The sequence below is a fragment of the Macrotis lagotis genome, chromosome 1, assembly GCF_037893015.1.
Source record: "Macrotis lagotis isolate mMagLag1 chromosome 1, bilby.v1.9.chrom.fasta, whole genome shotgun sequence".
NCBI classification, from domain to species: Eukaryota; Metazoa; Chordata; class Mammalia; order Peramelemorphia; family Peramelidae; genus Macrotis; species Macrotis lagotis.
In genome coordinates, this window is record NC_133658.1 from 746,639,474 (window position 1) to 746,653,856 (window position 14,383).

At 37.1% G+C, this 14,383-nt stretch overlaps 1 protein-coding gene across 1 annotated transcript in view; it reads left to right on the forward strand.

Moving 5' to 3' along the window:
* Window positions 1–14,383, forward strand: part of OPCML (opioid binding protein/cell adhesion molecule like) — a 732,434-nt gene that overhangs the window by 599,707 nt on the left and 118,344 nt on the right. The window contains exon 3 of the mRNA XM_074187257.1: window positions 2,882–3,007. Within this exon, the coding sequence (XP_074043358.1) occupies window positions 2,882–3,007 (126 nt within the window). The remainder of the gene's footprint in view (window positions 1–2,881; window positions 3,008–14,383) is intronic.

Sequence of the window (14,383 nt, forward strand, 5' to 3'; positions counted from 1 at the left end):
AAGGATCAGTAGCATTCCTAGAACAATGAGAAAGAGTTGTTAGAAAGGGCAGAAAGAGCAGAGGGAAAGGTTAGGCACCTGTAGGATCACTCTGCTTCCATGGTTCCCATGACAAAACAATAATCTCTTTTAGAATGTTGTGCCCTTTGCATCTTTTTTATCCTCTAAGAATCAAAATTCTCATGACATCAAATTATTTTTTTCATACAACTCTCCTTAAGTCACTTGATACACCAACTAAACTATTGACCCTCCCCTGTAAATAACCATCTCAAAATATTTTGTCACTATCATACTGTCCCTATTCCTGGAATTTCTCTATACACAATCACAAACACACACACACACACACACACACACACATACACACAAACACACACACAAACACACACACAAAATGTCACTTTTTAGAAAACTTCCAGCATCCTCTCTCCACCCCAATTCCTCGGGATATAATAATGACTTTACTGTACCAAGAGGAACCCTTTCCTTTTCAAAGGATCATAGATTCAGGTACCAAATCCAACCCTCTCATTGTACATATAAGAAAACTCAATATTAAGTAACTTGCACAAAGTCATATCAGGTCCTGGGGTGCCAAATTCAAGGTTCTCTCCAATGAATCATGGTGCTTCAACTCTTTTATATATGATGGTTATCCCTTTAAACATCATATTATATGGTGAGGTCCATGAAAGGAGTTTTTTTTTGCAAAGCAATGGAGGTAAGTGGCTTGGCCAAGGCCACACAGCTAGGTAATTATTAAGTGTCTGAGGTCAGATTTGAACTCAGGTACTCCTGACTCCAGGGCCGGTGCACTATCCACAGCACCACCTAGCTGCCTGAGAGGAGTTCTTTGTATGAATATTTCCCTGTGCCCTAGGATAGTGCTCTGTATAAAAGATGCTTAATAAATACTTGTTGGAATTAAGTGTGTCCTGAGATCAGTCTCTAAATAATGTACTTGACAATTCTTTAGTACTTAACCATTGTTTATAATATTGTTTCTCTTTGGAAAAAAAAGATGGATTCTGAATATCAAACTGGCATGCAAGAAGTGTACTTCTGTTATATCACTGTCTACAGAAGCAGTTCTTCAAACACACACACACACACACACACACACACACACACGTATCCTTTATTCCTACCACCAATGAGACTATGTAACTGGAAATTCCTGAGCTCCTACACATACTGATTATAGCCATGCAAAAGATGTTTTCAGCATCTGGGTGACAAGAAGTGAACAATAAAGGTGGAGAAGTATGTGGCAACTACCAATATACAAGTTATTGGAAGTAAAGATAGGGAGTTGAGACAGAAAATGGGGGATGAGAATAAGATATGGAAAATATTGCTAAATTGAACAAAAATAGGAAGCAGCAAAGTAGGAAAGGGGGGTAGGCAGTTAGAGGTATGTGGGGGCTCTCCTCCTCACTATAATTCTCCTTTGAAGTCAGTCATAGATTTAGAACTAGAAGAATCTCAGAGACCTTCTAGTCCAACTTTATATTTTTATAGATGATGAACTGAGTCCCAGAGAATATAAATAATTTACTCAAGATGACACATAAGCTAGTCAATTTCTAAAGTAGAGAATTTGATCCTGGGTTTTATTGACACTAAGTCCATCAATTCTATCCATTTCACCATGATAATTCTCTCTCCCACCAAACCCTTGCCACCACTTCACACAGGAGCAAAACGAGAAGTAGAAATTATGGGGGATAAGGATGGGTTGGTGACAGGAGAATATGAAACATGAGGAATGAGGAAAGCTGTGGTGTTTTCCATCCAACTATGTTTCAGGAATAAAAGAAATCTGAGGGAACTTTATTATGAGGCAAGATGGACAGACAGGCAGACATTTAGAAAGAGAGATAAATACAGATAGATGGATATAGATAGATGGATGAATGGACAGATAACTACATAAAAATGAATGGATAGACAGACATAGATAGATAGACCGACAGATATGGATAGGCATCTGTATCTCTTTGGAACTGTTTTCTGTGTAATTTGCTTTGTGTCCCTTTAAACCTGTAAGCCTTTTGAGGGCAGGGAGCATGTATGAAATTTCCTTTATATTTGCCCATAGATCAAAGTGGAGAGACTTGCAAGAAATGGAACTTGGTACAAGTAAATGTTTGATGAATTTATATTCTTGGCATAGTATATTACACTGGAGAATGAATAGTAATAATGAAAATACTTCACTTAGTATTTTTAAAAAATATGATTGCATACATTTACATCCTTCTTCTAACAACAGTGATTGAAATCCATCTATACTTTCTCATCACATGTGTTTCTTTTCTATGTTTTACCATAAAATCTCTAAAAAGGGTCTGCCCAACATAATGGAGGTTTTCCTCTTGTTTTTTTAGTATTAATGGAGTACCAATATGTTACTTCAGCTGTTCATCATTCTCATTATTGAATTAGCCTGCCTCTTCTCCATTGAGGACAGGCATCAGTAATATTCTTTATGCCTTCAAGTGGCCATCGGCCACATGCTATATACTGCTCCTTCCAACATGCATATGTTTCCCTATTTTCCTCTAGTTATCTGCAATTTTAATTTTTATGAGAGCATGGTGTTCTAGGATTCACATCTCTGTAGCATCACTGGGAGAATATTGGAGTTAAAGAGATAAGCTTTTAAAAGGCATCATGTGGGGTCACTGAAAATCTTTGCAATTTCACAGAAATAATCCAAGATAATCTGACCCCTCCATATCAATTCCAAACCAAGATCATGGTTTTTTAATTTTTTAAATGCTATATGAAAATTTTCTTGGATGCTCATTCTTCTTTTTATATTTGAAGGTCAATACCAAGTATTATTTGCTCATTCTGTCTCTCTTTTTTTCAGTTCCTCCCCAGATTATGAACATCTCCTCAGATATCACTGTGAATGAGGGAAGTAGTGTGACCCTCCTGTGTCTTGCTATTGGCAGACCAGAGCCTACTGTGACATGGAGACATCTGTCAGTCAAGGGTAAGCCCCTCAACCCTGCTTTGGAAGAGGAAGACATTAAGGACCAGTTTGGTATTCCTGCTTATGTGCATATTGGTTCCCATTTTAATACAATGAAATGTCATGTTTAGACCAAGAAAACATCTTCTTGTAATTGTTGTTTTAATATGAAATCAAATACTCATCAAACAAGAAGTGAAATATGGAATTATGAGAAGGTTTAGAAAGCTAACTTTCTGAAAGTCTCTTTTTTGTTTGGTTTGTGAAATGGGGGTTCCCATATCCTCATGACCCTTCAGAACTACAAAGGTGTTCAGGTACTCTAGCAATTCTTCTCATGAGAAAAATGTATTTTCTCTACGTAGTTCTGAAAATAGTGATTTGGGATCTTTAGATGAAGGTTCTGAATAATAAGAATAACTATTGGGGGTCAGATGCAACTACTTGGCCCTATGCTTTAGCATTTCTGTTTACCCAGGAGGAGAAGAATCTGTGATCTTCAATAATCTGACCATTTACCTGAAGTCATCTCTGCTACAAGCTAGCAATGACAAGTATTTTATCTCTAGAGGACTAGGGCAGCTATGATGGGCAAGTACATCTGTTCCTACCTGGAATGGGTACCCAGGAGCCGACAGTGGAAGATTTGTCAGGACTGTTTCCAAGTAGCAGGGGGAACCAATCTGGCTGAGGACACATCCCCATTGCCCCTTGGAAATCGAACTTCTTATCAAGATCAACAGGGAATTAAGAAAAAAAGGGCCCAAGGCCATTTGATAGTTTTATGCTGTAATTAGACTGTGTGATTAATTCTGGCAATTAGAATGGAAACCAGTCTTCCTTTAGGCACTAGAGAATGCAAATAACATAAACGGGCAACAAATAAGCAAACTGTGTTCTGGGAGAGACAGATAGACACAACTATACCAACATACAAAGGGGATACTGTACCAGGAAAACTGCTTTCCTTGTTCCAGACCTCCCTCCCTTAAGCCCCACTCCCTACCCTAGACAGGCTTTGTGAGTGGGAAAAACATTTAAGCTTCCCTTTTCTTTTTCCTCTTAATGAAATGCACACAGTAATGTTTGCCTCTACCTAGTTCAGAAGCAAAATGGTAAGGGATGAGTGAGAGATAATGCCAATGAAGTACCTTGACCTTCTGTGAGTGAGGGCTGAGAATACTGAAATCCACAGTGGTTTAATGATAAAGGGGAAATTATCAAGACTATTCAAGTATACCTAAGGGACATTATAAAGCATGACCCTTATACAAACCCGAGAAATAGCATGTGCATGCAAACATATGGAGTCATAGGCCTCTGGGGGAATTTGTTCTAAAGACAGGAGAGTTTTGGTCTCATAATATATACAAATATATGGAGATGCAGCATGCCAATTTTCTATGTATCTAGTGAAGTCAGATGTCTTTATAAATGCTTGAAATCCCAGAATGTACTCTGTTGATCCTAAATACATATTCCTCTAAGCCTGGAGATCTTTTGAAAGACAGTTTGACTTTGGTTGAAGTGTGCAGAAGCTATTTTTACAATGCTACAATAGTTAAGACTTCCGTACTTAAAATAGGGGACTTTTAGCCCCCAGATGTCCTTATTGCATTAGGGCAGGGGCTAAAGGGCAGCTGGGAGAAGCCAGGAAGAGCCTAGATTCAATCTGCCCTTGTCCCCCTCAAGTCTCCAGGGCTGAGCATCACATCTGAGTCTCTATGTTTTGTTTTCTTACAGCCTTGGCCTTCTTTGCTTAGCTTGCCTTCTTTTCTCTATCTCTCATTGTCTTTTCCCCCTCCCGATGACATTTAAAAATTTCAATTCAGGCTAGGATTGAATTTGCCAAGTTTGAAAGGCACTAGAATCTGGAGCATTTGCAGCTTCCTAGTTGAATCTGGGGGGGGGGGGGCGCTGCTGTGGGTATGTATTTTTCCAGGAGTGGGGGGAAATGCTCTTTCCTTCTTCTGGGGAAAAATAGGTTTGAAAGATTTCCTAAGAGGGGCTAGTGTGACTCCTTCACATCAAAAAGTGTTTACAGAACAACTTTCTGGTGAGTTAAGCAGAGAAGACTGTGCAACAGTGAAATGGCATTTCCTTTGAAATACCAGTAGGATTGACAATGGAGGGGTAAGCAGGGTGGACAAGTGTGTCTATAGCTTCCCTGAATTTTGCTGACAATAAAATTGAAAAACTATTTCCAGAAAGTCTGTGAATACTGTAATAAGGGTGAGTATAGCTGGCGCCCACTGACGAGGGGGCTTTTCAGACTTACTGTAAACTTTAGCATCATGAGACAGTTGCAAACATCTCTTTCTTGTGACTGTGTTCTAGGCTTTCTTTTCACTGTGGATCCCTGTGTTCCCAGGCTGCAGATGAAGAAATAAATAGAGATGTTCAAGTCACTTGTCACGTATCTCTTGTCATGACATGTGCCACTTTGACAGTAGGAACACAAAGACTTCTCAGGGGTGGGAGTTTTTTAGAAAGGAACATCATTATTAGGGGACCAATTTTCTCATTGAGAAACTGAGTCCTCAGGTGTTGGATGCATTTCTTAGAAGAAGCAGTTGGAGGCTTTTAAGAAATCTATCATATGTTTGATGCAATAGCTGAAGACCATTTGATCTCAAGACCATTTGCAAATATTTTCATCTGCCTTGGAACTCAGATTCAAGATGCACTGAGAAACTGCCCTCTCCTCAGTGAAATGCTAGAAGATTTGTTTACGGGTTAGAATTATTAAGTGTTTTAAGCTTCAAGAAAAAAGTGCTATGTAAATAAGATTTGGGGGTTTTCCAGCTGACATGCAAACCAGATGAACATTCTACCATGTCCTTGTTCTTTAGATATAAACAATTATATTCCCTTTTCTAAGGCAGCAGATCTGTCTTATGAAAAACAAGAAGAGACATATGAATTTATTCTTTTTTAAAAAGCAATGATCCTTTAACATATTCTACAGTGCTAAAGAGAGCAGATAGGTGGCACAGTGGAAAGAATTCTGGCCCTGAAATCAGTAAGACCTTAATTCAAATGTGACCTCAGATGTTTACTAGCTGTGTGACCTTAGGCAAGTCACTTAACCCTTTTTGCTTCAGTTTCCTCACCTGAAAAATGAACTGGAAAAGGAATGGCAAATCGTTCCAATGCTTTTGCCAAGAAAACCCCAAATGAGGTCACAGAGAGTTGGACATAACTAAAGTGACTAAACAAAAACAACAACCTCCAGATGGATTAATCACAAAATCACAGGGCACAGTTACCAAGAATGTTCCCCTGAAGTGTGTGGGCAGATCCCATAACAGAAAAGATAGAGAAAATTGGCAGTGAGCCATTGTATTTGGAGCCCCTTGTGGAACAGGTGGGTTCCAACACTTCCCCTACCCCCCAACACTTCTGAAGGACAAGAGAGAAGGAGCTGGGACAGAATTAATTGGGAGGCTGTTCCAACCATATGGGGTAGTGTGAATAAAGGTGTGAAAACGGGGGTGGATAAAGCAAAGAGTAGAGGCTGTTTTAAAGGATTGGTTGTCTTTCCATCTTCCTCTGATATATCTTGGTACAGCAAGATTCCTGCACATCTGGGCTGATTGACAGTGATATACTTTGAAAACCAGATGTTTGAGAAAGCTTTAAAGACTTAGAATCATCAAGCTATAGACCTTAAAACTAGCAGAAAAAATTATATACTTCCCCTCCCCCTCACTTACCACCATTTCCCACCCCAACCAATTTCAGTTTATTTTTCTACTCCTTGATCATAAGGAATATTTGCTATTTTAGTGGGGGTTTTTAAACAATATAGTTAGAAAATTACCATAATATTTTACTGATCCAATACCAACAGATCAGTTATTCAATTTAAGTGAGCTTTTCAGATTCAATTAAATTCAACAAAGTTGTATTAAATACTTTTATGGAGGGGCATCTAAGTGGCACAGTGGATAGAATGCTAAATCTTGAGTCAGGAAATCTAAGTTCAAATCAGATATTTATAAACTATGTGATCTTGGGAAAGTCACTTAAACTCTGTCTGCCTCAGTTTTACCTGGTATAAAATGGGTATAAAATTGCCGCTCCCTCCTAAGACTCTGTGAGGATCAAATGACATAATAGTTGTAAATCTCTTTGTACTTTGGAACATGGCAGTTGCCTAATAAATATTTATTCGCTCCTATGTACAAAAATATTACTTCAATACTGAGAATAATATTTTGCACATAGTAGGAGAGAATTGCTTGTGGAATCCCAGGGTCAATTCCATACTACAATAAGGCATTGAAGGAAAATGTTGATGTAAGAGGTAATGGGCATCCGAACATCAAACAAGTCTTGCCCCAGAAAGCTTACAATCTCCTGGAAATTTGTAAATTCTTCTCTAGGTGTGTAGAATTGTTTATCCCTCTACTATTTAGTCCTGCAAGCTGATAGGCATTTGATATATTTGTAGTCTTTCTCAGCCCCCTCATTCCCCATCTTGTTTCCATGCTATTACTGTTGTTGATGTATCTGTCTGTGATAGCTCTCATCATTACTCCCCAGTTTGAAGGGTAAAAATCCATATGTCCATACTTGCTAGAATTTTGTCAAAACATGTGTAGGAGAAATTTACTATGTCACACAAGATGAAGTGATATTGAGGGGATGGAAGGGGGTGATTTGCAGTAATGGAAGGACCTACCACCCTGATGGAATTCCTCTGACTCCATCCAAAGAATGGAAATGGTATGGTGCAGTGGATAGAGAACTTGACTTGGAATCAGGAAGACATGAGTTAGGATCCTTCCTGGGATGTATCCAGACTCTGTGATTCTGGCCAAGTCTTCATCTATCACAGTACCAGGTGACCCTCCAAGACTAAGTTACAGAAAAGTTTCAGGTCTGCATTGGTAGAATTTGCTCTTCCACTATCCTAATGAAATCACGCATCCATTCTAAAAATCAAGAAGAAACTGAGCAGAGTTCCTATGATCAGTTAAGTTCAATGTACCACGTGTACTTTGACATCTGCTTTGGATGCATGGAATCTTATTTTTGTTTTCCTTCTGGTACTTGACCATTTTCTACCGGTTAAAGCTGCTGTCTGGCATTGTGTTACTTGATTAAAAGTTTGTTGATGAACTGACTGACTATGGGACCTCCAAGAAAACAAAATGACTTAAAATAGAGTCAGGAGTCTGGACCAGAATATCCATTGTTCTGACTAAGTACAGTTGTTTTTCCAACCTCTTATGCTCACTTTGATATTTCTTAAAATCTGGGTCTTTCCTGGGCTAAATCTACCCATGTGTCAGTCGTCCATGGTTGATGCTTTTCTAGTTCTATAGTTGTAAAGTTATTCAACAAGGTATACCTAGTACTTTTAAGTCACCCTTCTCTATTAGTTCTGACCATCTACCACATGTTCTGGTGTATAGTAGAGAGAGCATTGGATTTCAAGTCAAGACTTCTATGGGCAAAATCCTTCATATCTCTGGATCTCAGTTACCCCCTTTGTAAAATGATGGAGTCAGTCTAGAAAAACCTTGAATATCCCTTTCAACTTGGACATTCTTTGATTCCATGTGAATTTGCTATAATCTAGGCTCCACAACTTTCAAGGAACTCTAAATTTCACATGAAGCTAACCTCTCAAAATTCATGGAATCTACAAAGATTATGGAAAACAATATTTCCTCTCATTTTATTTCTGACTCTTAATCTCATTTTATCTGATTTGTTCTCATTACTTCTTTTTTGCCACTGGTAAAATAAGAATGCTGGAGAAGGAAGTGGTAAACTATGCCAGTATCTTTGCCAAGAAAAACCCCACAGTGTCACAAAGAGTTGAATGCAACTAAAATGAATGAACAACAACAATAAATGTGAGATGGTGAATAAAAAGTACATATATATATATATATATATATATATATATATATATGAATGTATGTATGCATGTTTATATCTCACAAGAAATGAATCCATATGCTTATTCCCAGATTATTTAATCAATGACCTTGCCCATTTCTATTCTCATGAAACTAGTCCCAACTATAAAACTCAGCTGTTCACTTTTCTTGCTCCCCTGAACCTACCACTCCTTCCCCGAATGGAGGCAGATTCCTATACTCAAGCCCCTATCCCCCTTATGATTCCAGAATCAACCCTGGCTATAGTGTGAAATAACACCGACACCCCTTGTCTGCTGGGAAGCAGTGCTGTTCATCTGCTTCAATTAGTAAGAAACCTGCTGAGACCTACCAACCTCATTTCTCTTATGAAGAGTTCCAGGTATGAAACAGAGACACTAATAGGAATCGTCTCTTAATTGACCTGCCGCGTCATCCAGTCCTACTTCCTCTGCTTTGTCTTCCCTCCGAGGCAGCAAGGATCTTCGTTCCTAATCTGAAGACCTGTTTAGAGACTAATTAATCCCCAGAGTGTGAGAAAGAGGTGTCTGAGATGAGAAATCAAGGTTATACATATCTTGCTCAGTAGAACAGTTATGGGCAAACAAGCTGTTCGTCTCACATTTTTGCAAAGCAAATTTACGTTCGCTAACTTTGGTTCTTGTTGTAAATGAGAAGTGTATGAAGGTCTAGCAATGCGCTTTTCACCATATGGGCACCCATATGTTCCCCCCCTTTGCTTGGGTACATTTTAGCTTTGGCATGCACATATGCCTGTATTTTTGCAACTTAACAATATTAAAACTAATCCCATTTATGCTCCTTTTGGGCGAGTTGATTGAGTCATAAATTCCTGAGAATCTCCTCCTTGGGAGTCTAAAGTTCTTTTGTATAGACAGGGAGAGAACAATTCTCAGTCTCTCTCCCTCTCCCTCTCCCTCTCCCTCTCCCTCTCCCTCTCCCTCTCCCTCTCCCTCTCCCTCTCTCCCTCCCCCTCCCCCTCTCCCTCTCCCTCTCCTTCCCCCTCTCCTCCCCCCCTTACTCTCTCTGGCAGTCAGAACTTAAGTCTAGTCAATCTAAATCAAACAATCGCACCGACCTAACTCAAAAAACCCCACAAATACCCAATGCCCGTATTAGTTTAGAAAAGACAACTATTTCCTAGAAGAGATAGAAGTTGATTTTTCTATTACCTCAGCTAACTATTCTTTTGCTTCCATCCCTCATTAATGTTGGTCTCTATTCAGAAGAAAGGAACCAATGTAATAGGGAAGGATATTTACTCCTTTTTTATTTCATTCAATTTAGTAACTGAGGAACTCTAAATGAAATGATACCCAAAGATACAAGAGAGGAATTCAAACAACCAGATCTAGCAACTATTTTAGCCAAAGGCAATTATATTCCACCTTCACATAACCTCTCTGTCTTATTTGCCTCATTAGTCAAACAGAAATAATATTTGCACTATTTAGCACATACGTTTGTTGTGAGACAAGTACAATGTATACCTTAAAAGTGCTGAACAAATTTAATAATCCCTTTCCCCAATGTAGTTGGAAAGGATATTGTCTTCACTTGGGCTTTTATAGAATTATATAGACCTGGAAAGGTGTTACCATAGGGATCTTCTATTTTAATCTTGCCTTACCTCTCTTGCCACCACACATTTTACAGAGAAAGAAACTGAGCTGGTTATGACTTGCCTAAAGTCATATAAATTGCTAAGTATTTATCCAAGATTCATCCTCTCCTAGTTCTTTATACTTATCTTATCCTCCTATCATGCAATAATAGCTCATCTATAGTGTTTTTATTTTGTGTCATGATCTCCTTGTTTTATAAAAAAGCATAAAATAAAATTTATAGGGTTCAAAAGAAAACAATTGCCTTAAAAAATAAAACAATTGCCTTGACAAGTAGTTATAAAGTATTAAAAAAATTAAATTAAATTAATGGACCCCAGAGGGTTAAGAACCCCTGCCTAGAGCTAATAAGGACATCAGAAGCTATCTAAGTCAGCTCTTCATTTTAATTAATAAGGAAGCTTTGTCCCAGGAAATTTAAGTCATTTGTCCGAAGACACATTATATAATGAAAATTTTATATATTGAATATTTGCATATGTATTCTATCATGCCCCATAATATAAACCATAAATTCCATGAGAGTAAGCATCATGCCATTCATCTTTGCATTTCCCAGAATCTGGTATAGTGTTTTGCAAGGGACTTAAATATATTGGTTTAATATTTTAAATAAAATATGTAGATTTAAAAATTCTTAATAAATGAAAGCAAATAACATACGGAGACTAATGAGAATCAGATTCAGATCAAATAATGAATAAACTCTTCTCCAGAAGTTACTCTGAATTTGCTAGAGTCCTACTTTGTAAGTTTAACACATACATTGATTTTGATGAACTTCCTAATTTGGATTTGATAAATTTGAAAGCGCAGCCTTCTGTTCTTATGGGCACTGATCTACTATGTCACTATCTTTAGCTGAATGACAAACTCCAGAGGCAAGCTCTCACATGTCCCCTCTGAGTGGGCACCTCTAGTTTCCTATCTACCAACTTATTTGTGACATCTGGCAAATCACCAAGCTTTTCTCTCATCTCAGTCTCCCACCTGTAAAATGGGAATAATAAAATCACATTCCCATTCTGGTGTAAGAGATAGGGAGAATAATGAGAGAATTAATCTTAAAATGTCTTTGCCAAATGCTTTTGAAGAGCCTAAGCTTTAAGTTTGGATGGCAATATGCATCTTAGCAAGTAAATAGTACAACCAGCTCAAAAGAAGGCCTAGAGCTGGCCAGGCATCCTGTGTTGGCTGCCGTCTGGTTTAGAGCTTCCTCTCTGCAATTGCCTATATCCAATTATGCTATTGAAATCAGTTGGACACTGATAAAATTGAGACTAGCTTTACAAGTATTGGAGCTCTAATTGGCCTCAGCAGTGGGTATGCTGTGACTCTTGCTGTTGAAAAGAGCTTTTGGTTTTCAATAGAAAATAATAAGCAACCTAGTGAAATCACTATCATATTACAGCTGAGTCTGGGGATGATGTGTGCTAATTTAGATTCTGGACTTCCTCACCTGGTCAGATGAATCTGGAATAAATGTTAGGTACCTTATTTCTAGCCCTATTTTGTGTACCAGCCTTGCACATTTGTTCAAAAAATTATAAGATCCAATATAAGTCCAAGAAGCACTGTATCAGGTTGTTTCAGGAAGTAAAAGATCCTGATTAGAATGTTTGTTGGCTAAATTCATAATTGAACAAAGTATTAAATTTTAATTAGAGGTTAGTGAAAATAAGGAAGTTTTCATATTTTGCTTTTATTTATTTTGTTTTTTTCATATGCAAGTTCACAGAACCACAGAAATCTCTCCATGGATCCCAGGTTAAGTATATCAGTTCTAGATCAATTGTTGATCTGTCTACCAGGTCCTTAGTATATATCAAAATTGCCATTTCACAGACATCAATTATTCTCAAACTGTCTTCCTATTAAGCTTTGACTTAAAAGGTGCCAGTTGGTCCCTTAACATAGTTAAACCTCTCATTAGTTGTGTTGTGCTTGAAGAACAAGGTATTTATTTGCAGGTGTATGAAGCTATTGGTTCAATTTGACTTCCAAATTCAGTCTCAAAGTTTTTATCAAGTTCAAATGATATTTTGATGCCATTAGATAACATTCCCATGAGATGAAGTAGATTTTTAATGTGCTTTTCATGGAATCTATATAGCTTGATTCCATCCATGTAATCCAGTGATTAATAAGATGTTTTGGTATGAATCCATCTTAGACTTGAAAGTCATGGTCAGTTTTATATAAGATTAATGATAATTTATTGCCAGGGGAAAAGAAACCCAAAACACTATAGTTGGCTTAAATTGTCTTCATGGAAATATCTCATTTTAAACTAATTGGTTTTTTTACCTTATTTCATTAATGATATATTCTCTATGTAAGCATCAGAAATATTAGTATTATCACTATCCTTGGACTTATTTTATTTTTTTGTACTACGTAGCTAAGTCATGAGTGTGGAACTGAGCATAAGACTTTGCAATAATCATTTAAGGTAGTGTAAATTTTATGAGACTGTTGTGGGACAAATAGCATGATCCCCTGACAATAGCTTGTAAGATCTACTTGTGATTTTCTTATTATTCAGCCCTGGTACATAGTCAAAACATCTTTACACCATTTTATAAAAAATAATAGTTCGTCCTCTTAAATGGTCAATTTCTTTTGTACTAAACCCTTTCTAACAGTTGGATAATTTTTTTTTCTTTAATTTATTTCTATGTATCTTGCCTTCTTGTGGTAACAGCATAAAAAAGAGCCCCATACACTTTCTACTCTTGGCTTTGATGGCAATCTGATCATCACGACAATTCTGACTAGTACCTACCTCTTTGCTGCCCCATCTATTTATTAGATTTATTTGGATCAGTTTCAACATAAAAACTGGAGTACTAAGACAATCAGCTTTATCAACTAAACTTAAATACCTAGCATTGCAAAGTTTCTAATTAGATTTTGACAACTAGGATGCAAGTCTTAGGGCAAAGAGTTTCCTTTCTCCATGGCTCTGACTGGTACATTACCTTACTTTGTCATTCTCATCCTCCCCAAATTAGAGATAATGATTTTGGATTTGAGGGGGTTGGTGTTATTATTTTTTATTGCTATTTGATTGTTAAGCACTCTTATTTTCTCTAACAGATATTGAAGAACTGGAGATATTCTATAGGATTGAAAAAAGACAAAGGGTATCTCAATTTTCAAAGAAAAAAATATTTTTAGACTATAAACCAATGAATTGGCTTTAATTTCTGCCAGAATTCTAGATAGGGCTAAATCTAGAAAAGGGAATGTTGATTACAAAAAGTCACCATTACTTTTTCAAGTACCAGAGGTGACCCATAGTAAGTGCTTAATAATTGCTCATTGACTAACTCACTAACAATATTTCTTTTTTCTGACAGGATTAATAAACTGACAAATGAGGGAAATTCTTGAACTATATTTTACCTAGACTTTAGTAATTTTTACATTATATTACACTATATTATATGTGTAGTTCCTATAAATGAAATGGGAGATGTGACCTAGACAATATTACAAATAAATTGATTTTAAACTGATTGAATGACCTTTCCCAAGCATACTTATCAATAGTTTAATGCCAGCTTGAAAAGAAATCTTCAATGGAGTGTCACAAAAACTTATTTGTCTCTCTGTGCTTTTATGCATTTATCCAAATTAACAATGCAAACATTGGATGGCATGATTATCATTTTCAAATTAAAAAAAAGCTAGAAAGACTACGAATGACATTGTCAGGATCAAAAAAGACTAAGAAGTAGACGAAAAACACTGAGCCAAACTGAGTAAAATGAAATTTTAAAAGGATAAATTTTTAATCTTACACTTGGATTGAAAAACCCTCTTCATGATTACAATTTGGAGGAAATATG